The sequence below is a fragment of the Cryptomeria japonica genome, chromosome 3 (genome assembly GCF_030272615.1).
Source record: "Cryptomeria japonica chromosome 3, Sugi_1.0, whole genome shotgun sequence".
Lineage (NCBI taxonomy): Eukaryota > Viridiplantae > Streptophyta > Pinopsida > Cupressales > Cupressaceae > Cryptomeria > Cryptomeria japonica.
Window position 1 is genome coordinate 907,478,496 of NC_081407.1, and position 23,278 is coordinate 907,501,773.

Sequence of the window (23,278 nt, forward strand, 5' to 3'; positions counted from 1 at the left end):
TAGATTTATTTTAAACAAATGTAAGGATATGTCCTTGTTCAAACAATATTGTATCGAACAGTATGAAAACTTTTATTGGTCTGGAAAGGAACACAATCAAGAAGTGGTGTTTAAAACTTTTGTTAAGAGATTTAAAGGAATAGGAGAATATTATCATACAAGAGTTCTGGAAAACTTAGTCTATGAACAACCTAAAATGAAGGAACTCACCTTTCCACAACTTGTGTAGTATCTTACAAAAATTAATGAATAGATATGTAATCATATGAGAAAGGAAAAATAAATGGAAAGGGTTCGACCTTTAATATCTCCTTCAATGTGAAAATAAATCACTTTAGGATTTCAGTTTATAGAACCTAGGGTCAAAAAACTCATAAAAGAAAGTGAAAAGATAGATCTTGTTTGGGTTGTTCTAGAAAGCAGGGAGAATATAGAAAGAAGAGATTTTCTAATAAAAGAGGATTCTTTCGAAAGAAAGATAGATTCAAGAAAAAATCTAACTGGAAACCAACATGTTATAGCTGCAAAGGAGAACATTACACAAGCAAATGTCTAGAAAGACATAAAGGAAGACATAGAGGAAAACTTAGAAAACTTAAAGAAGCAGGGTTAGATAATTCAGATGAATATCTACATAGATGATTATGCCTCTGACCTAAAGATATTGTTGTAACTAGATGAAATGGATCAATTAGAGGTTAATGAAGAATTATTTGATCCTGACAACAAGTCTAAGGATTCAGACTCAGAAACATATGAAGTATCATTCTTTGTTAGAATGATGTGGGAAAAAGCAATTCTACAAACCCAACACTGGATGAAGTCATTAATGAAATATGTAGAATAGAACAAATCCAAAATGGAATGAATGTAGGACCAGAAACATGGAGAAAAAACAAAAAAAATTTGATGAGGCTAGAAGAGAAAAAGCGATACCTTCTTGATCAAACAGACAAGCCTTTATCTTCTGCCAAACCTATTGAATATTCACATCTAGAAAAAGGCATAGCTCTTAATGAAAGAAATGTTTTTGAAACATGTGTCGGTGGTAGTATGGCTCGAAGAATCTGGTGTAGGCATAGAATTGAGTTTCTTCGCAAGGTAATTCATCAGGCTACAAAAGAAATTCAAGAATTAGAAGATGAAGAAAATGGGAATCTTACATAGGAATTCATGAAGGGAAAAGAAATGGAAGCTTTCATTTCCTGCTTCAATGAATTTTCTCCAGTTCCTATAACTCCAACTGCTTCAACAAAAGAGGAAGAAGAACTTTATAACCAAGAGAAAATCTATATCCCTCTTATGGAAGAAGCAATATAGGCTGAAGGATTTGATCTCAACACAGGTGAAGAAATCCCCAAACAACTCAAAGCATTTAAACAACCTCTAACAACTTCATGCCATGGTCTTGAACTGCAAATTCATTTTCAAGGAATCAAATCCTATCCACTAGCTTTCTTATGGGATACTGGCACCAATCTAAACATTGCTAGATATAATTGTTTTCCTGCAAACCATTAGATAGAAGCCACCACTCAAATTACCTTTGGAAATGGAAAATATGACTCCCATCTCATATGTAAAGCCCCAATTGAATTCTTAGATGGACACATTGATGAATTTTTTTTTGTTCATTATGAGATAGATGGATATGATGGAGTCATTGGTAGTGAAGAAATGAGAAATTGGGAACCAATTCTCATCACAAAAGATCATATTACTCTAAAAAAACATCAGGTTCTGAGATTACAGACTGAGTATGCCTACACGAGCAAAACTAATGTCTCAAAGGAGAGAAGAAAAAACATAGTGTGGATCACCAAGCAGGCAGCCAATATCCAACCACAGTTGGAATAGATAAAAGCAGAGTTTGAGAATACAATCATGACTAAGGATCTGCAAAAACACTCATGCAGTTTGGAATGCAGATTGCCATTTAAGAAAGATGTTGATGGAAAACAAATGTTACCTAAAGCAAAGGCAAATTATTTTTTAATGAGTCACGTTGAAACAAAAGTTTGTAAGAAATAAATTGAAGATCTTTTAGCTCAAGGATTAATTTCACCTTCTTCTTCACCATTCTCATGTTATGCTATGTATGTTCCTAAGTATGATGAACACATGAATGAACTTGAGGAAAAACGGTTAGTTGTGGACTACAAGCCTCTCAATACTTGTCTTTGGGATAATCAACACCTTCTCCCAGGCAAAGATCATATATGGAGAACCATTCAAGGTAGTAACATCTATTCCAAGTTTGATCTCACCAAAAGGTTCTAGCAAATTTCAATTCATCCAGACGGCCGATATAAAACTACTTTCTCAGTTCCTCAAGGACTCTATGAATGGAATGTACTTCCATTTGGGATCAAGACTCTCCTTCAATTTTCGGCAACATATGGATGTTATTTTCTGAAAATATTCTAAATTTATTTTTCCCTTTATTGATGATATTTTGGTTTTCATCCAGAGTCCTAGTGCACATCCTGCATATCTTAAGCAATTTCTTCAGCTCTCCCAACAACATGGTCTTACTATTAATCCTACTAAGATCCATTTTGCTCAGGACTCTATCATTTTTATTGGTATTCGTCTTCTTCCAGGGGGGAGAATGGAGGCTCAACAACATATACTCACTCGAATTGTCAATATACAAGTAACCAATCTTAAAGAACTTCAACAATTTCTTGGCCTGATTAATTATATTCTAAGATTCTATTCAAACATTGCCCAGGATAAAACATAACTTAATAAATTTCTTAGAAAGAATCCTCATGCGTGGTCAACTAAACATGATGAAGCCATTGAAAGGATAAAAAATAAATGTGATTCACTGTCACCTCTGTGTCTACCAAGAAATGGTGAGAAAATAATAGAAATAGATGCAAGTGAGAGTGTTTGGACACGAGTTCTAAGAGAAAAAACTTCACAAGGAAAAGAAGAAATTGTCAGGTATGTTTTTGGTAGCTTTAAAGATAGTGAATTAAACTATCATAGTACTCATAAAGAAATTCTTGTTGTGATCAACTCCTTGAAACATTTCTATATGTTTGTTGCTGATAAGAAATTCCTAATTAGAAGTGATCTACAAAATCTAAAGGGATTTTTCAAAAAGGAGTCGAAAGATAAAGGTATTTGTGGTTGTCTTTTGAGATGGGCCCAATTCCTCAATACTTTTGATTTTGAAATTGAGTCTTTACCTGGAAAAAAGAATGCCCTTGCAGATTTTCTCTCCAGGGAAGGGCACCAACAAAGTGGCAATGTTCGAGTTATAAGAATCTAAGAAGAAATATGGTATGAAGAAAGTTGCCCTGAGTTCAGTAGCAATCCTTTCCATCGAAGGGATAGGAGAAACTTTGATTTAGCAAATGACTATCTTTTTGATAGGTATAAAATGATTCAGGCGAAACAATTATTGACAACACCAGGAATTTGGAATCAAGAAAGTTTCTTCCAATTATCAACTGTCATAGAACCAGTTGATGAACAAATCAAACAATCCTTACTCCTTCCTGAAATTCAGTGCCAAATACCCATTCAGTTTTTGAATCCTCACATTCAAAGACCAGAAAGATGGCTTCAACAAGAAAATGGAATGGAATTAATTCGAGATATGTTTCAAGGACCATATCCTTATGAAGATATTCACTTTTCTTATATAGGTTACACAAGTGTTTTATGGAAACTAACATATGGATCTTTTCAGGATAATTTGATTAACAGGTACATTTGCTAGCATTATGGGCCATATGGTGAAGGGTCTATTTTTCAATATTGGACTTATGAGGCTCGTATTAGACATTTATTTAATAATCAAGAGCCAATTTAGTTACACACCTCAACCTACCGGTTGGAATTTGGAGATCTTGGAGCCGCAAATAGAGGAATTCACGGACCATGTAAAAAAAAAACATTACGAATCATGTGGAAGGAGCTAGATCCACCCCTCCATCCATGTTCACTAAATTATTCTCATGATGACATGAATTGTCCTCGATGTGTCCACGATATGGATGACAACGACTTATGAGTGGGTTTGTCACTCATCAAAGTTGCCAGTCTCTTTGGATGAAAAGATAGACATGGACCACACCATGGTAAAAGGGGTAAGGTTACCACCTTAATGTAACCACGGGTTATACTTTGCATGATCAAAAATATTCTTGTTGTATTTGCTTTTGACTGTAAAGCAACACTCTACATGTAGCGGTCCCGCATGTTTGTCTGCTCAAACTTTCTTTGTTTTTTGAGATATTGGGGTCCATCCTTAGTGGGCATATTGTTGAAGAAAGTATCTTTGGTGCTTTCCGTGTCTCTGTTTTGTATGGGCAGATTTCAAACTGCATTATATCCTTGTTCATGAAAAGGCAGTGGGATGGGTCTATAAAAGGAGCCCGCTCATTTATAACAAGCATAATAGAAGTGGTAAGTGAAAACGACAGTATCTAGAGGTCTTAGGAAGTCCCAGTCTGTGGCTCAAGAGTAGAGAAGTATGCTCTTCCCATATGGGAATCAAAAACTCAGACCTCATTTGAGTCATGAGTCTAACTGTCTGGAATAAGTTAGATAATTTGTATATCTTAAGCGTGTGATGCAAGAAAAGAAGTTAATCCTTCTTCTCTCTCACAACTTTCTATAAAAAATAACAATATCAATCGCTCTTTTATATCCACAACATCAAATTATGTCTTCTACATGTCGGCCCAAAAATGCATAACACACAAATGAAATGTGTATACCAAGTCAGCTCAATCTGAACTCAAATACATATGTGGACCAAAACAAATTGTCCACACACTTCCCACATGTCGCCTAAACATCCTCAAACACACAAATGATAACCAAAATCGATCCACATGATCCCCACAATGAATATCCACACATTACTATTGATTAACATTGTTCTAACAAAAAACTTGTAGACGGGATCTTCTAACTCACTCCAGAATCAACACCAGAGGCCACAAACATGGAATAAGGTAGATAATATATCCACAATGCTTCCCAGAGATCTGCAACACAAAGTATTCAACACAAGTGAAACACAACCAAAAATACTATAAACTCTATTGGATGTCTTGTTCTATCTCATTAGACCTCACCAAAACTCAATCTTACTTCCGGTATGAACAAATTATGAAATGCGGAAGGAATATATGACATGAGTTTCCATCAATGACAACATTTGATCATCTATCCAGTGTCTCTTGCCAACAATCTCCCCCTTTGCCATTGATGGCAACACTTAGTGAAAAATGACTAAGTGTCAGACCAAAACCAAAATAATATATATTGCAATACTCTAAAAATCTAACAAGCGGACTCCAAAAATCAAAACCTTCCCCTTAGATCAACATTTTGCACTCTTCTACACTCCCCCTTTGACACCAATGGCAAAGTTAGGGTTTCGGAAATCAAAATTCAAGCCAAAATGCTATATACATATATACACATAGTCTTTCCTTACAAAAACTTGAATATATCTGCATAAGTATTCTGCAATGATTCCAAGTGGCTATTCCAGCCCTCCTTGAGGAATTCTTAAATCTCTATAAGCCCACTGAATAGATATGCTCGAATCTCTATTGCTTTTAGATCAGAAGGATCATCGCTGGCTTGAGCATCCTTAGCATCTGTCAAGGCACTAAACATAGTGTCCAACTTAGGACTAATATGACTTCGAAGATCAATAACTCTGCCAATTAGACTTTCCTTTCATGGCTCAAAATTTTGATCTTCTCAAGTAATGATATCACTTGATCCTCATGGCTACTCACAGAAACTGGCAATGGATCAATCGATTGAGGTATTCGGGCTAATTCATCTTCATGTTCCTTGGATTTCTTCTCAATATCCTCCATGAACTTAGACAATGATAGACATGGTTTGTAAATATTACCACCATTTGATAATGCATCATGCATTCTCTTCACACAAGTATCTAGTGTGGCTCTGTTAGCAACAATCATCCTCTTCACAGTTCAAAGCCTTTTAGCATTAAAATTATTCTGAACCTTCACTTTAGCAGATTTCTCAAAAGACTCAAAGTGATTGTCCATAAAGTTGATTAAACTCTTCAACTGACCGGATGGGGTGTCTGATGTATCCTTCTGAAATGAAAGCATAAGTTTCTCCAGAACACCGGATGCCAAGGTTAGTAGCATGTTGTCTTTAGTGTGAGACTTCAAGAGATCCTCACTGGCCTCACCTTGAGAAAATGATGCCAGTTGAAGCTTCTAGATAGGTGATAGAGAGGCGAGGTTAATTGGTCCTTGCACAAATTCTGGATCATCTATTGTTTTCTTTCCCTTCACTACCCCTGTAGTGTCTCTTGCTTCCGGAATGGGTTCTTCATTTACCTCAACCTTCTTTTTCTCTGCATCCTTCTATGTTTCTAATTTATTCGGAGGATTTTGAATAGCCTCAACCTTATCTGCTTTTTCTACATCTCCTTCACCCTTATCCACTGCATCCTCATTTTCGATATCTTCTAGAATCTTTACTTCACCCTGATCATATATCTGCACATCTCGAAGAGAGGGAGTATCATCCTTTGTTTTCCCTTCTGGATCATCCCGAGTTTTCTTAAGAATAACCTGATATTTATTATGTAGAAAAACTTTTCTCAAAATTGCTTCAGTGTCCTTACAACTTCATCTGTATTTCCAATCATTATCTTACTTACTCTAGTTTTACTCTAGAACTCATTCTTAGCTAACTTAAGAATTCTTGCAATCTCCTAATTAGATATCACAGAGAATAAATTAACTAATACATATTCTCTTAATCTCTCTTATTTTGCTCTTGTTGTCTCTCTCCTCATATCCAAAACTTTGTACAGACTCTAAGGTATTTCAGACTTTAATTCTATTAAAGCTTTTCTATATACATTCAAATATTCTACAATAGCTTCATCTAATGTTCTCTTACCATTTTCATCAAAATTGTCATACCATTATGTCAGAGGCTTCAGATTACCATTCTTTACTACCTCATTTACAATTTCATTCAAGGATATAGGATATTTAACTTCAAATTTGCCTTGCTTCATTACCTCATCAATTTGATATGATTTTGGTTTCTTACTAGATTTTGCTCTACTGGATGGTTTCTCTTTTGTGACTTTAGAGGCCTTAGTAGCTTTGGCCTTTACCTCCTTCACCACTTCATTTGACCCAATGTCTTCATCATCCACAATAACAAATCTTATTGTCTTTCTCTTCTCTCCCTTGTAGGGTGATTTGACTGATGATTTAGCTAGTTTTGCAGTACCGGAGGAGGGAGCAGAGCTCCTTGATTGCCTTGATTTAGGTGCAGATGCTTTCGGTTTGGCCTTCTTAATAGTCTACTCTTCAGAGAGGATGTTCTCTCTCTCTCTCTCGGACCGCCTCCTTAGAAATCCCTATACTCTTTGCATAAGGTTCAACCTCCTTTTTGATTTCTTTTGGATTTCTAGCTTCTTGAACTATCAGTGCAGCTTCAAGATTTTCTCTGCATAAGTACCAAACTTCTCCTCAAAGGGATCAACGGGATTTCTTATCAAGTGTTGTGCATAAAGATCCAAAATTTGCTCATCTACTTCATATCCCATCTACATAATTTAGGATGTTCTTAGTTCAACGACTTCCATTAAACATTGATTTGTATCAACCATGAAACAGATTATATCCTGATATTTCTCCACTATGGTCTTGGGAATTCTTTCTCTTTCAAACATTTCCTTCTAGAAATTCTTAAAGTATCCCCACATACTAGCATTCCAGACCTTAGAGCCACCAGAGCTATACAAGTATTCCTAGATCTGCACACCTACAGGTCTATCAAAGGCCCATTGAACCTATCCAACTCCCAAAACTTCATTCATAAAGTTCCTTATTTGAATAGATGTTTCTTGTTCTCCTTTATCTTCTTCAATTTTTTCATGAGCTCACTCTGAAGCAGTTCAAAGAGGTCATACTTCTTATCTTGCTTCATCATCTCATAGGTAGCATAGATTGTTGTGTTGGAAATATAAATCTCTCTGCTGGATTAGTAAACTTTGTACCCAATTACCATTGAGGCAAACTTGACATCATACTCCAGGATATCATTGATTGGCATTGCTCTTTTATTGAATGTAGAAAAATAAACATTGGATAAAAGTTCCTTATTTGAACAGTTGTTTCTTGTTCTCCTTTATCTTCTTCAATTTTTTCATGAGCTCACTCTGAAGCAGTTCAAAGAGGTCATACTTCTTATCTTCCTTCATCATCTCATAGGTAGCATAGATTTTTGTGTTGGAAATAGAATTCTCCCTGCTGGAGTAGTAAAATTTGTACCCAATTACCATTGAGGCAAACTTGACATCATACTCCAGGATATCATTGATTGTCATTGCTCTTTTATCACATTTAGACCCGGTTGCATTTGTAACAATCTCATTCTTTACTGCCTTTAATGAGGGCATCTCTCTGGATGAACATAACCCTGTCACGACCCTAATAGCATTCTTCGTGATCTTGCAAGGCTTTCTCAACCACATGAAATCACCATGCATTCGGATCAACAGGTACCTGACCCATTTGGGTTCATCAAACATTGGGAATCTTACATATTGCACAAAACCCTTGTTCTCCAAAACCTGGAATTCTGGTTTAAGCATCAAACTTCCATCAGACAACTAGTTGTTGTTTACATTTAGCAGGTTAGAGCTTCACAATTTCTCGATAGGGAAATGAGCGTAAACCCTAACATCCTCAATATGCAATACAACATATGGAACCAATGAAAACACACTCTTCAGATCATTTTCCATTGATTTAAATGGATGGCTTTTGAAATCAAGTCGGGCTCTCTATGTGATGTCAACAACTAAAGGGGTAGTAGTATCAGATGCAGCCATTTTGGAAATTTCAAATTTCAAACTGAAGGGTTTCACCGATAAATACCTTTACCACCGGATTCGATTTTCACCTAAGAAATCTCCTTTCATGCTTCAGTCACTGAAAATTTAGTTTGCAGATCTCTCTTTTCTTCTTCTCTTTGAATGCAAAGTGAGAAATGAAGTGATAAAAATTCTTTTCACCTCCCGTAATACCTAACTTTTCATTTTAATAAATACACTTTGCCCTAATACTTCTGGATACTTTGTATCTTTAGGAATTCCTTTCCGAATCTTCAAATCTGCTCATACTCTTCCGGAACTCCTTCAAAACCATCTTGCAATCATCAAATACAACTTTTGTAATCTACTGGAATCGAGCACAGATCTCAAACAGGGGGTTTATAAGATTTTTATGAAAACTCCCCCAAGGTCGAATTCCTTAAGCTTAGTTACCAAATGAAGTTCCAACACCAAAATCAAGTGTGGACCCACTCTCTGCATCATTATCGCTCTTCTTCTTCCATGTCTTATTAATTTGATCTCTGATCTCCTCAACTTTCACTTTTCCCTTATCATATGTCTTCACATTCTTGTTCTTGTATGTTAGACCATTCCTATTCATATTTCTGCTTCTGCAATATTTTACGATATGACCGAATTTGTTGCAAGCATAGCAAAAAATATTTCCTTTCATAGGCCTAAAGTTCATCTTATTTGCCCTTGATCTGCACTGATTAGCAACATGTCCAAACCTTCCACATGGATAGTATCTAACATTCCTTCTATTTTGAAAGTTGTTCATCATACTTTTGCATTCATTTGACTTATGACCATACTTATTGCATTTGAAACATTGACCAAAGAAACATGGACCATTATTATTTATCCTATTTCTACATTGACTTGCCATATGACCAAATTTATTGCAAACAAAACAGTTACCATTGAACTTATGAGCATTAAGTTGCCTTACTGAAGGCCTTCTAGAATTGTTCTTCTGATGTGTTGATTTGGTATTGCCTTGACTAGATCCAGATATTTCACCTTTCTCAAATCCAAGACCTCTTGTGTCATTAGCATTCTTCTGGCTTTCAAGCATCTCATCAAGTCTGGTTGAACTGATCCTAAATTTTTCCTTATACTCATTTGTAGCTTCAAGATCATATTTAAGAAGAAGGATTTGCTTTCCAAGGTCTTCCTTGGTTTCATGCAATTCATGCTTCACTTGGTCATTCTCACAATCAAGTCTGAAACATTGTTCATATTTATCTTTTAGGGACTGATTAAGGCTCTCTTCATTCTTCTTTCTTTCTTCAATCTCCTTGGTCAGTTTCATTACAATGGCTTCCTCATTCTTCTGAACTGCATTCTTTCTAGCAAGCTTCTCACATTCCTATGTCTTCTCCTTCAGGGATTGGTCATCAATTCTTTGGCTCTCTTTCCCCTTCAACTTATCAATAAGTTCCTTTCTCTTCTCTCCTGACTTGTTCATTTGATCTTTGAATGACTGGATGAAGTTTCCAGCATCTCTAAGATTTGCTTTCACCTGTCAGACCTCATCTTGGACTTGATCAAGATCCTCAAGTGCCACAAAAAGTTGTTGTTGAATACTATTGAAATCCATTGGTTCACCTTCCCGGATCCTCCTCAAGTTGTTAGGCTTCTTCTGAGGAACTAGGCTCTAAAACCAATTTTTGGAATCAAGGAACACTGAGAACGGGGGAGGGGGGGGGGGGGGTGGTGAATCAGTGTTCTGCAATTTTTAATATTATCAATCTGATTCTTCAACCACTTAATGCAAATGAACAAAAGAAAGATGCAAACACATAAAGAAATTATCCACAACACCATAACACTAGGATTTTTACTTGGAAACCCAATTAAGGGAAAAACCATGGTGGGACTGAGACCCACAATATTAATATACTTTGTTAGAAGTATAGAAATATTACATAAGACTAATGCACATGCATTCAGGCACACTGCCTAGAATTCACTGCTCAATTTACAATAAGGGCTACGAACCCAGAAGTCTCACTGCCTTACAAAATGATTACAGAAGATAAATGGAATGTCTAAACTTATTAACAACATCTGCAAATGCCAAAATACAGTTATGGTTAAGCACAAAGTATTTTGCTCTACTACACTACTCTGTTCTGCTGTTCTGCAAAATTCCAGAGCACAAATCCTTTACTTGCACACGTGAAATTGGGCACAATCACTCAAAAATACTTTCCACACATCCACCGATATCAAAAATGACAATATCAATCGCTCTTTTCTATCCACAACATCAAATTGTGTATTCTACTTGTTGGCCCAAAAACACATAACACACAAATGAAATGTGTATACCAAGTCGACTCAATCCAAACTCAAATGCATATGCGGACCAAAACAAATTGTCCACACGCTTCCCACATGTCATCTAAACATCCTCAAACACACATGATCACCAGAATCAATCCACAAGATCCGCACAATGAACATCCACACGTTACTACAGATGAACTTTGTTCTAACAAAAAAATTGTACACCGGATCTTCTAACTCACTCCAAAATCAACACCAGAGACCACAAACCTGGAATAAGGTAGATAGCATATCCATAATGCTTCCCAGAGATCCAATACACAAAGTATTCAGCACAAGTGAAACGCCAACCAAAATACTGTACTCTGTCAGATGTCTTGTTCTATCTCACCGAACCTCACCAAAACTCAATCTTACTTCTAGTATGAACAAATTATGAACTACGGATGGAATAATGACATGATTTGTCATTAATGAAAACATTTGATCATCTCTGCGATGTTTCTTGCCAACAAACCTGTCATACAAAGCACATGGGGTTTGCTTAAGGCCATAAAGTGCCTTTTTCAGCTTGCATACATAGTCATGATTCTCTGACAAAACAAATCCATCAGTTGTTCCATATACACCTCTTCATTCAAATTTTTATTAAGAAAAGAAGATTTGACATCCATTTGAAAAAAATTGTAACCTTTGAACAAAGCAAAAGCTAAAAGCATTCTAATTGCCTCTAGACGTGCAACAGGAGCAATGGTCTCATCAAAATCAATACCTTCCACCTATGCATACCCTTTGCAAACAAGTCTTTCTTTATTTCTTACCACTTGACCACCTTCATTCACTTTGTTCCTAAAATCCCATTTTGTGCCTATTACATTCTTATCCTTGGGTCTACGCACAAGTTCCCATGTTTCATTTTTTTGTATTTGGTGAAGCTCTGCTTTCATGGCTGCTATCCAAGATTTATATTTATATGCTTTTTCAAAACACTTAGGTTCAAACATGGACAACAAACAAATATCTTCATCTTCATAATAACTTACATTTCTTCTAGTTGCTTTTGCTCTATTCAGGTAAGATTTGATCAACATGATGATTCATTTGCACAAACTTAGAGGGAGTCTTAGAAGTAGTCTTATCATGATCAATTTTAGATTCATTTTCAGAAAGAGTGTCCGTTGTTCCAAGCTAAATACATGAAGCATTCTTTGTTACCTCCGGTTGAAAATTTTCTGAAGTATTCTTTGCATTACCACTTGTTGTCCCAGCTTGTGTATGAGAGGAAGAAGGCTGAACAACACCTTCTATTTCATCTTTTTTAGCACAATTTTCATACTTGCCACAAGTGTTAGTAACCTCATGATTTTTTACATTAACATTTTCAACAATCTTATGTAACCTTTTATTGAAGCATTTATAAGTCTTACTTTTAGAAGAATAGCCCAAAAAGATACCTTCATCTGCCCTAGCATCAAATTTACATATGTTGTCTTCTTCTCTTTTGATATTACAGAGACTACCAAAAACCCTAAAGTACTTTACAGTAGCAGGCTTACCTTTCTAGAGCTCATATGGTGTTTTATTGTGTTTTTCTCTTATCATCCCCCTATTTTGAATGTAGACAATTGTATGAACTGTTTCTCTCCAAAAGTGTCACCTTTGACTCATTCATCATACTTCGAGCTATTTCTTGGACTGATTTGTTTTTTATCTTAACAACACCATTTTGTTGAAGTGTCGTAGCTACTGAATACTATCTTTTAATACCATTTTTCTCACAAAAATTGATAAACTCATTAGAAGTAAATTCACCTCCATTGTCAGAACGTAAACATTTTATTTTCAAGTCTATTTCACTTTCAACTAGAGTTTTGAAAGCTTTAAACTTCTCTAACGCTTCTGATTTTTCTTTTAAAAAAGTCACCCAAGTCATGTGTGAATAGTCATCAGTCAAAAGCATCAAGTATTTCTCACCTTGCAAACTTGCAGTCCTTTTAGGACCACACAAATTTGTGTGTACGAGCTCTAGAGGTCTAGTACTAGAAAATTCCTTGGACTTAAAACTTGCTCTAGTTTGTTTACCCATCTGACAATCTTTGCAGACAATATCTGAAGGCTTTGTAAGTTGTGGCATGTCTCTAACCGCTTCCATTTTGTTGATTTGAATTAGATTGTCAAAGTTCACGTGCCCAAATCTTTTGTGCCATAACCAAATATCATCGAGCTGACTCAAACAACACTACTCACCATTAGTATCATCAAGAATATATAGATTGTTTGCAACTCTACTTGCATCAGCAACATGTTTTTCATTTTTACTAATAACACAACAATCTGAATTGAAAATAAAGTTATGTCCTTAATCACACAATTGACTAACACTCAATAGACTGTGTTTCAATCCTTTAACATACAAAAAAATTTCAACCTTGGTTTCACCATTATTTAACACAAGTGTGCCTTTATCTGAAACTCTTTATGAAGAAATACCACCAAATCTAACCTTACTTCCACTCATCATTTTGAGAGTCAGAAATTTACTTTTATCTCCAGTCATATGTCTGGAGCAGCCACTATCAACGTACTAGATATCCTTTTCATTATGTGCAAGAAAGGTTGTTTGCACAATCAAGGGCGTTTTTGTACTTTTCTTCTCCTTTTTCCTCCACGCTTTAGTTCTCTCCTTTGCTTTTCCCTTTGCATCATCCTTAGAGAAATCTGTCATGCCACTTTTACACACTTTTGCAGTATGACCAAAATTATTGCATTTATAACAAATAACATTATAGTTCTTCAAAGGAGCAAATGAATTTTTGTTTACAAAACTAAAATCTCTCTTAGCAAACACACTACAATTTATGGCTTTGTGACCAAAATAATTACATGTAAAGCAATAACCATAAAAGTAAGAGTGATTAAATCTGCACATATGAGTGTGTCTAGCAGTAGGGAACCTTTTAAAGGCACTTATTTTGTTTTTAGAGATTGAATCTCTCATGTTATCAGCATCAAACTTCTACGGTTCTATTTTAGTAGATTTTGAGCATGGACCTTCTTCATGGCCAACTCCACTTTTATCAAGAGATTGCTTATGAGAATTTAACAAGCCATCCAAAGACATAGTACACTTTTGATAAATGTTTTCATGATTCAACAACTTTGTAGATTTATCCAACTTTCTCAAAAAACAACTTTTGCTTCAAGCTTCTCGCAGTTTTGTTATTTATCTTTAAGTTGTCTTCTAAGATCTTCAATTTTCTTTGCTTTTACAATCTGAACATTAAGATCAGCAATCAACTTTTTAGTAGTCTCTAATGCTAGATATTTTTCAGTATTTTTGTTGCTTTCCTCTTGTAACAACTTTAAATTTTGATTTTTCTCTCTCAACTTTTTGATTTCATTAAGAGCACTAATAAGTTCTTGCTCAAGATCAACTTCAACCTCTTCTTCTTGATTCTTAGTTTAAGTCTCTTCCAAAGCCATGAATAGGATTTCATCATTCAAGGACTCTTCTCCACTTCCATCTGATGAACTGCTTTCCTCCTTAGAATAGATGTTTCTATTGGAATTACGAGATTTCTTTCCTTTCTTCATAAACTTTTTTTTGTTATATTTAGGTTCCTTCTCATAGTTGTTGTCCTCTTCCTTCTCATATAGACACTTTGATTCAAAGTGTCCTATCTTTCCACAATTAAAACACTTTAAGGGCAGTTTGCCCTTTTATTTACCGGAGGCTCTTTTTAATTTTCTCACAAAGTGGGGTGCTTCACAATCTAATTCTTTCTTCTAAGTTTTCACTGGATACATGTCTCTTATCTTTGATTTTCTTTGAAGCTTTAAAAGCAATTTCTTTCCTTGAAGAAGATTCAACATTTATTCTCATTTCAAAGGTTTTTAGGATACCATGCAATTTGTCCACTGTCATCTCGTCAAGGTCAACCATTTCTTCAATAGCTAAAACTTTAGCATCAAATCTCAAAGGTAGTGATCTTAAAATCTTTGGAACAATAATCTTATCTTCAATCTTCTCTCCTAAGCCCTTTAAAGAGTTTACAACTTCATCAACTCTCAAGAAATAAGTTGCAATACTTTCTTCTTCATGCACTTTTAGACTTTCAAACAATTTTCTATGAGTTTTAAGTTTTGCATTCTTAACTTTCTCATCTCCTTCATATGCATTTTGAAGTTTATCCCACATAGCTTGGGTTGTATCACAATGCATAACTTTCACACACTCTTGACTCGGATAAGCCACATAATATAGCATTCATGGCCTTAGCATTACTTTCAAATGCTTTTTTTCCATCAACATCCGTAGGAGGTACATAAGGAATTGCATACCCATTTGCAACACTCATTCAAACATCACATCCTAGCAACATCAAGTACGCTTTCATGCGAATACTCCAAAAAGCGTAGTTAGACCCATCGAATAGAGAAGCTTTGTTAGTTGCAAGACCTTCAAGCACATTCATCTTACGAACTACCAGGAATTGACCTTCAAGCTTTTAAGCTTAAATATAAGGTATCTTGCTCTGATACCAATTGTAAACCAAATCAAAAATATTGAGGGGAGGGGTGAATCAGTATTTCAAGAACTTTTAAACAAATTTAGTCAAAATAAATGAGCTGAACAAACAATCAAAGAGCTGACATGGATTTTATCTCGTGAAAAACCCTCTCGAGTAAAAAAAAACCACGACATTAAAAATTTTCACTAATGATCATGGGCACCAATCCAATTATAAACAAGAGCTTCAACTCTCGAGAGCACCAACTCCAAAATAGCAAAGGCACCAACCTTGAATAACATAAGCACCAACCTTTGAACTCCTGATTTTTGTATTTAAAACAAGTGAACCTAAGAGTACAAGTATTGTTCTACCATACACAAACTCTCCTTTTTATTTGACTACAAACAAAGACATGAACTTAGATAACTTCACTGTACTGCTAACATTTTATCTCTGCACTTTATCATACTACTCATGGCAGCAAAACCAAGTACGGTATTCTCACACAAACTTCTAATTTGCTTCACCCAGTATAAATATTCTTTCTGCACCTGTATTCTTCATAAAATCTACAAAACTCAATCACTCTATGTGGCTGTAAATAGACTATCAAATACACACTTCACCAAAGCTAAAACCACCGTACAAAACTTCTGAATCCACTCTTCCATACCACTTTTTAGCAGCATCCACTATAGTCTTTTCATGATACATAAGAATCACAACTCCAGACAGCCATCCCTTACGCCACACTCAATACGTAATCACAATTTTTTTAAATACACATCTCCAAAGACGTGTTTCTTGCAGCCTGATACATTTCCGCGAAAAAATAACGCACGACCAATGATAACAGACGTTTTTCTTTTTTATCAAAGAAGACGAACTCTTCAGGAAACACAACACCAATCATTTTCATGACATGCTAAACAAAAAAATGTATCTTCTTGATCGCTGAAAGAAAAACACATCATCACCTTGATTCACATCGCATGCTAAAAGCAAAAACAATTTTAGGTTACTTCCCTAAAAATAATACGTAACTCTTCCAGCTGTTCGAATTCCCCCAAAATAAACTTCTAGTTCAATAGCAAATTTGTAAAATCTGTCCTGAGAAGAAAAAATGCGCCACACCAAATCTGATCATTAGAATTGCATACGTTTAAAAACGTCTTAGTGAAAGAAACATGTCATCAATCTTCTAATACCAAAACACTGCAACCACGCGCTTAACTTCAAGCTTGAAAAAGATGTACGTAATATTGAACATCCAAGAACACTAACGCCGATAAGCCAAGGCAATACGTTTTTTCATTATATCGCATATTTGTAATATACAATCCTGCCTTCATCGTTTTTGAGACATCTTTTCGTGGCACACAGTAATGAAATAAAAAACGCTGCCTTCAGTCGTATGCCCCTCCAGAAAATAATTCAAACATCCCAAAGTAAAAACGTATAATCTGCAATTAACAACAACTACTGCAGAAAAACGCGTGCCCATCTTCCGATGAAACTAGCAATAGTTCAAAGAGCCACGTAAAGAAAAAAACTTTTCCAGGCATACGTAAAAAAACACTTTTCCAGGCACAAGTTTAAAAGAGCTCATTAGAACAAAGGACAAAAACAAAACGTCTCCTCCAAACATTCGCAACAAATGGCAACGAATTCCCTTCTTTACAAAACATTACAAATCAGATCAATTTAAACTTCAACATAAAACTTTAAACTCACGTGGCCCCCATATGAAGAAATAGACCCTTAAAAAAAGATATGCTGACATGGCACATAATATGATATTGCAATATGATTTGGCATTTAAGCTGACTTAACAGCTGATGAGGACACACAAAGCAAGCTGCTCAACCAGACAGGCAGCTTAAGCAGACAACCAAGCACCTCAAACTCATCAAGCTGCTCAAATCTCTGACACTTAAATGATCTTGACATCAATGACAATATGCTCAACAGCATCTAGACTATATAACTATGTTGACATCATATATAAAAGCTTAAATTTGGTAGCACTCCCTTGTCACCTAAGTAAATAAAATCCAGTATCGTCTAAAACTATGAAGGGTTGTTTTCCACAAACAATATTCTTTCAGTTAATCATTAAATAGGAAATTTTTCGCCGTCACAAACTACTAGCCTTCATAATCCCATTTGTGTCCAGCATTGATGAATTTTAAAACCAGATATTTTGATGTTAAATAACTTTGACAAAAATACACTATCAAGAGATAATAGAGCCTGATTTCGCTCCCCTCACAAAATGTTAATTTACAGATCAACTTCAAACTAGATCCTCTTTTATGAAAATGGGCAGCAAATGCTAGTTGCCCAATCAAGATAATTGATTTTGACAAGCCATGGGAGGTTTCCTTGCTTCATCAGGAAGAAATTGAGAAAGAATGACATGATGAAACTCTATTGACAAGAATAGCCTTATCCTCATTGATACATAGTTACCTCAACTCTGTATAAATTCCTTGATAGTCTAGTGACTCCCGTAAGTAGGAAGAACAAGATGTTATCTACACAAATCATACATTGATCTGTAAGATTTATGAAATAAACACAAGTTAACTATACATGATAGCCGACATGGCTCTAATTTCAAGCTACCTTAGCTTGAGAATTATTACAATAAATTGAATGAATTAATCAACAGAGAAAATATAAATTAATTTCCTCAAAGTTGACCGCCTCTCTCATTGGACAAAATCTCAACTTTCAGAGACTGCATGCTAGATCTAGTTCATAAATCTCCGACACATGGCTGATCCACAATGACATGGGACTTTACGCTCTTCTGGATCAAACTGATAGTCATAACTGCAATATGAAAATACTATAAGATTCGTACATTAAGCAAAATAAATAAGAGGTTCAAAAGATGAAACATAAAATAAATAGGCTAGCATGAAACTTACGTTAATTCCTCAGCAGCTGCAACATCCTTCTTAGCTATCAGTACAACTCGGCTCTCTTCATCATCAACATTCATTATCCTAGCATAACAATTAGGCATGCACTGTTGCAAGGACGAGTTCATTATTGGTGAGCTCCACTTCTATTTGCTAGAAGTTGTAGTTTACAAACCTACATGAAGGAATGTAATCATGAATACTTACAGAGTGATTGATAAGACGGGCCATATTCCCTTTTTCTGTTGCATCTATGACAACTTCTTCACTGATTTTGAACAACTGCAGTAAAAGAACAAGGCATCTGAGGCGGTGGTAATACCCAGTCTTCAGAAATAGCAAACAGAAGATAAATGCTTATATTGGTATGCATATTAGACAGCACTTAAAATCTTTCCCTTCAATGTATAACCGCCAGTCTGGGTTGCCACCTCAACATTCCCACATAATATTTTCCAGACAGTTATTTGCATTGCAAGATTGAGTAGATTTTATATTATTTCCAAACTGTTGTTATTAATTCATTCGTACACCGTACATGGTAGTGTGTTTGCAAATAAGTTTTTCTTCTATTGATGAGTTGCAACTACGACAGAAACCTGATAATTGAAGATATTAAAAGCAATCCATTGAAAACATAGGAATCACATTAGGAAGTAAAAAAGATTATGAAAAAAAAATTTAGAGTTCATAATGATAAGAGTAAGTAATATTAAATAATTCAATCATGCAGGTTGAATGTATTGTTTTGAAAATCTTGATCTCACTTTTTTTAATGTAACAAACTTTGCTTCCATACTCTTCACAGTTTATCATAAATCCTGAGAAACATAGTAAAGGGTAAAATAATCAGTTTGTAAAGGTGATTACAACTGTCCAAGATGATGTGAGAATCAACAACAGATAGCACATCAAATAATAAATGCTTATAGCACTTTGGAGCTGCTGAACACCTTTAACAATGACTAATTATTAAGTAGGTGGTATTTTTCACAGTATGTCAAAATGTTTTATCAAGATTCAATTGTTTAGTTTTTGAGACAATCTCATTGACCCATATTTCATGTGATTTTTATCATGTTTCAATTGTGCATTTTTTGAGTCAATCTCATATTTCATGAACAATGATTCACAAGAACCCATCTCTCATGAGCATGAAAAGACCACTCAGCACTCATCACATCTAGGTGACATGCATCTGGACTTCCTAGGAGGTCACCCACCTGATACAACTCTAGCTCAAGCATGCTTAACCATAGAGTTTCCCTCATCAAGAACACTTAGCTTGCTTCTCCATCTGCATAACCTTTTAGTGTTCGCGCATCTGGACTTCCTAGGAGGTCACCCACCTGATACAACTCTAGCTCAAGCATGCTTAACCATAAAGTTTCCCTCATCAAGAACACTTAGCTTGCTTCTCCATTTGCATAACCTTTTAGTGTTCGCCTTATGAACAATTCATTATAGAACTTCCTCACTCATTTATTATCAAGCAAGTGTTGATTTTCACGATGTGTTAAATTATGTGATAACTTATCAAGATTGAACTACATAGGTTTTGAGTCAAACTTATTGGCCCATATTTCATGAGTAGTGGTTCACAAGAACCTGTCTCATGAATATAAATTTTCCACTTAACAATCCTTGCATCTAGATGACACTCATAGGGGTGAAGCATCAAGACTTCCTAGGAGGTCATGCATCCTAGTACTACTCCCATTCGAGCATGTTTGATAGTGAATGAACAAAGGGGCTCTTTAATTGATGGTTCATAGAAAACAAAAGTTGCCGGAGGTTCTGCATATGGGATAGCTAATAATGATGTGTACACCATGACTTGAGGTACTCAAGTGTCACCATTGTCTCATCATGCCTTCATTGATGGCAATAAGATGTCACCTCTATTTAGTCAAGGCCACCTCTATATTGCTAAGTTGACTCATCTCCTGATTGAAAGTGATTGAGTCAACTTGTGAGCTCTTTATCATTTTCTTGATTAATGCATCCAAAAGGCTTATAAATTTGTATTTTAGTATTTGACTCTGTAATATGCTCCATATTGAATAGAATATTTTTATTCATTTTCCTGATTTTGTGATTAGATCATAGGCATTAGGTCCATGGCAGATTTGCTGTTTATGTCAAATTCTAACGTGGTATTATGAAGTCATAGAGCTAGTCCTATTTTGAATAATGGGAATGTGTAGCTCTAAGTTTCTATAATATTTGGTGAATGATGGAGCTATTCTAAGCTTACCATTGTGTCCAAAACAATAAAATTAGACAGGATCATTGTTGGTTCATGTAAATCTAACATGTGGAAGCTTACCAATGGGAACAGAAATTTGCTTTATTTTATGCAGGAATTCTTTTTCAGAATGTCCTAGGCAATTTTTAACATTGGCATTATGCTCGGGAGGTCTCAAAAATGAGATTTGACTGTAATTTTGTCTATCTTTGTCCCACGAAACGTTTTGCCCCATTTCTTCTACAAGTCAATAGTTCATGATTCAAGGCAAATTAAAAACTCTACGCAGTGTACACTTTGAAAATTCAGTGCAACATTTGCATTGTGCAGGAGACATCATTTAATATATATAATTAATAATAGTGGACACTATAATGGAGTTTTCCCCATAGGAGGAAGCCAGTGGCTATCTAGCCGATTGAATGGACAAGGGCCAAGTTATTAAAAGTGTTAATACCTTTTCCAGCCTTTTCCATTTTGTCCGCTGGATAGACATCGCCCAGGAGGAAGCACTTCATTATGAAAAGCCACCCCCTCTCTTATTTACATACTCCCTTCCATTAAATGATTCCGTCCTTTAACTCCTATGACCTCTTCTGACATTGACCTGTAGATGCATCCTTTGATTTGATTTATCATTTATGATTGTCCTTTTTTTAAAGACTAAAAGACAAAAAAGGTCATAAGCATAATGGAGCACTGGGCATTCCTCATTGATAATTCCTATTCTCTTCTAAAAAGATGAATAATTTTAATGGTGTCCATTTTCCTTGTCTTTTTGTGAGGGAAGCATATAGATACAGTGGGTGTGTAAAGCTACACATAAAACAAAATTTTATTACACGAGTTATTCAAAAATATGGAGCTACTGATCCCAAAATTTACACTTTCTTATCATATAATACAAATATTTTTGTCACCTATCACGTATACTGTATTGTCAGATCAATGCCGACATTAGCATTTGCAATGTCATTGTATAGATGCATTGTCAGTTTTACATCACCTGTCTCAGAATTTCCTTTTAGAAGAATTTTTACGGAAGCAGTCAACCATCACATCTTTTGACTTGTTTGACTACTTTTTGCTTCTTACAGGCATTGGAAAGTTGGTTCCACTCTTTCATATGGTATAATTTGTTTCAGCTTTTGGTACCAGTTACAAAGATTTTGAAACAGATTTTGTGGGACAACCTTTGGCTTAGATGCAATGGCTAAGGGATATCTCTTCCTTTAAAGTCACCCAGGATGGATGCTGGGTGCAGTATTTTACTCACTTTCACTACTTTATCATGTATTTTGGGTTTTAAACCTGCGGTCTGCGCTGTGGAAACCCATTTGCTTTTACTACCTAAGCTCGTCCCATTCAACATTTTAAAGAGAGAAGTTTAAATGATAATAGATCACAAATTACTTCAGAAAATCAAAAAATAATAGATCAAGCAAGAATACTCACGTAGCAATCTTTCCCTTGCAAGCGATAACGTATTTCCCGCAAATCAGCTACGCTTCTTCTTACTTGCTCACCACGGTACTCCACAACCTATGAAAATTAACATCCATTAAAAAATTTGCCAGGATAAAAGCGAGACAACTCAATGTTCAACAACATTTCAGTGTGCTCTGAAAAGGAATATTCAAGACTCTGAAGAAATATCAAAGCTATCCAGAGTAGTATTGAGAAACTATACATTGCCGTTGTTTTGCTCACACCAGTACATATGATAAGAAAAACAGGAAGTTTTGAAAGCTATATGTCAAACCATGCCCTTAGCTTGTTTGATCAACCCATCAACTTATAAATGAGAATACCAAACCACAAATTATCAAGTTTTAATTAGGGAAAATGAAGATGAAGCAGAAGAAAAATTCTCTACTAGAAAGATTAATGATGAGAAAGAGTTAAAAAGTTCAAGTTGAGAAGAGTACAAAGTAATTGGATCATTCAAATACAACAAATGATAAATCCTACATTGCAGAATAGGGGAAAGGAAGGCAATACCATCTCTCCTTCTCTAATATTCCTGCGAGCAAAGAGACCCCAACCATGTATTCCAGATTTTCCAAAGCAAACTCTGTTCTTCTCTGTTACCTGTTACATATACAATCCTTAGTTTTAACTCTGCCAACTCTGACAACTTATAGAGATCAAGTTTAAACTTAGCACCAGGCAAAAACAATACCTGCAAGTAGGATAGGCGCTCCTTGAAAGATGAGAACTCTCCTGGGTCTGTTTCTTCCTGCTAATCAAGTAAAAACATAAGAAACGGATGTAAAAATGTACATCAATTTGTCTACATGATAAAAACACCATCAAAACTTACTTTCACCCCATTTATAGCTTCCATGACATCTGCTGAATGCCGACAATATCCCATTGCTCTTTGCGCTATAGCTGTTATATTTCG

General features: G+C 35.4%; 1 protein-coding gene across 4 annotated transcripts in view; it reads right to left on the reverse strand.

Annotated features, from left to right (window-relative positions):
• Positions 1–17,871: 17,871 nt before the first annotated feature.
• Positions 17,872–23,278, reverse strand: part of LOC131067017 (histone-lysine N-methyltransferase ATX5) — a 54,487-nt gene continuing 49,080 nt past the window's right edge. For 3 of the 4 annotated variants that reach the window (XM_058001947.2, XM_058001948.2, XM_058001945.2), the window contains 7 exons: positions 23,195–23,278; positions 23,054–23,113; positions 22,873–22,962; positions 22,327–22,413; positions 18,831–18,905; positions 18,630–18,730; positions 17,872–18,531 (listed from right to left, as the gene is read on the reverse strand). In XM_058001947.2, the coding sequence (XP_057857930.2) occupies positions 18,450–18,531; positions 18,630–18,730; positions 18,831–18,905; positions 22,327–22,413; positions 22,873–22,962; positions 23,054–23,113; positions 23,195–23,278 (579 nt within the window). In that variant the 3' untranslated portion in view covers positions 17,872–18,449. The remainder of the gene's footprint in view (positions 18,532–18,629; positions 18,731–18,830; positions 18,906–22,326; positions 22,414–22,872; positions 22,963–23,053; positions 23,114–23,194) is intronic. The other variant, XM_058001946.2, reaches the window with a different exon arrangement.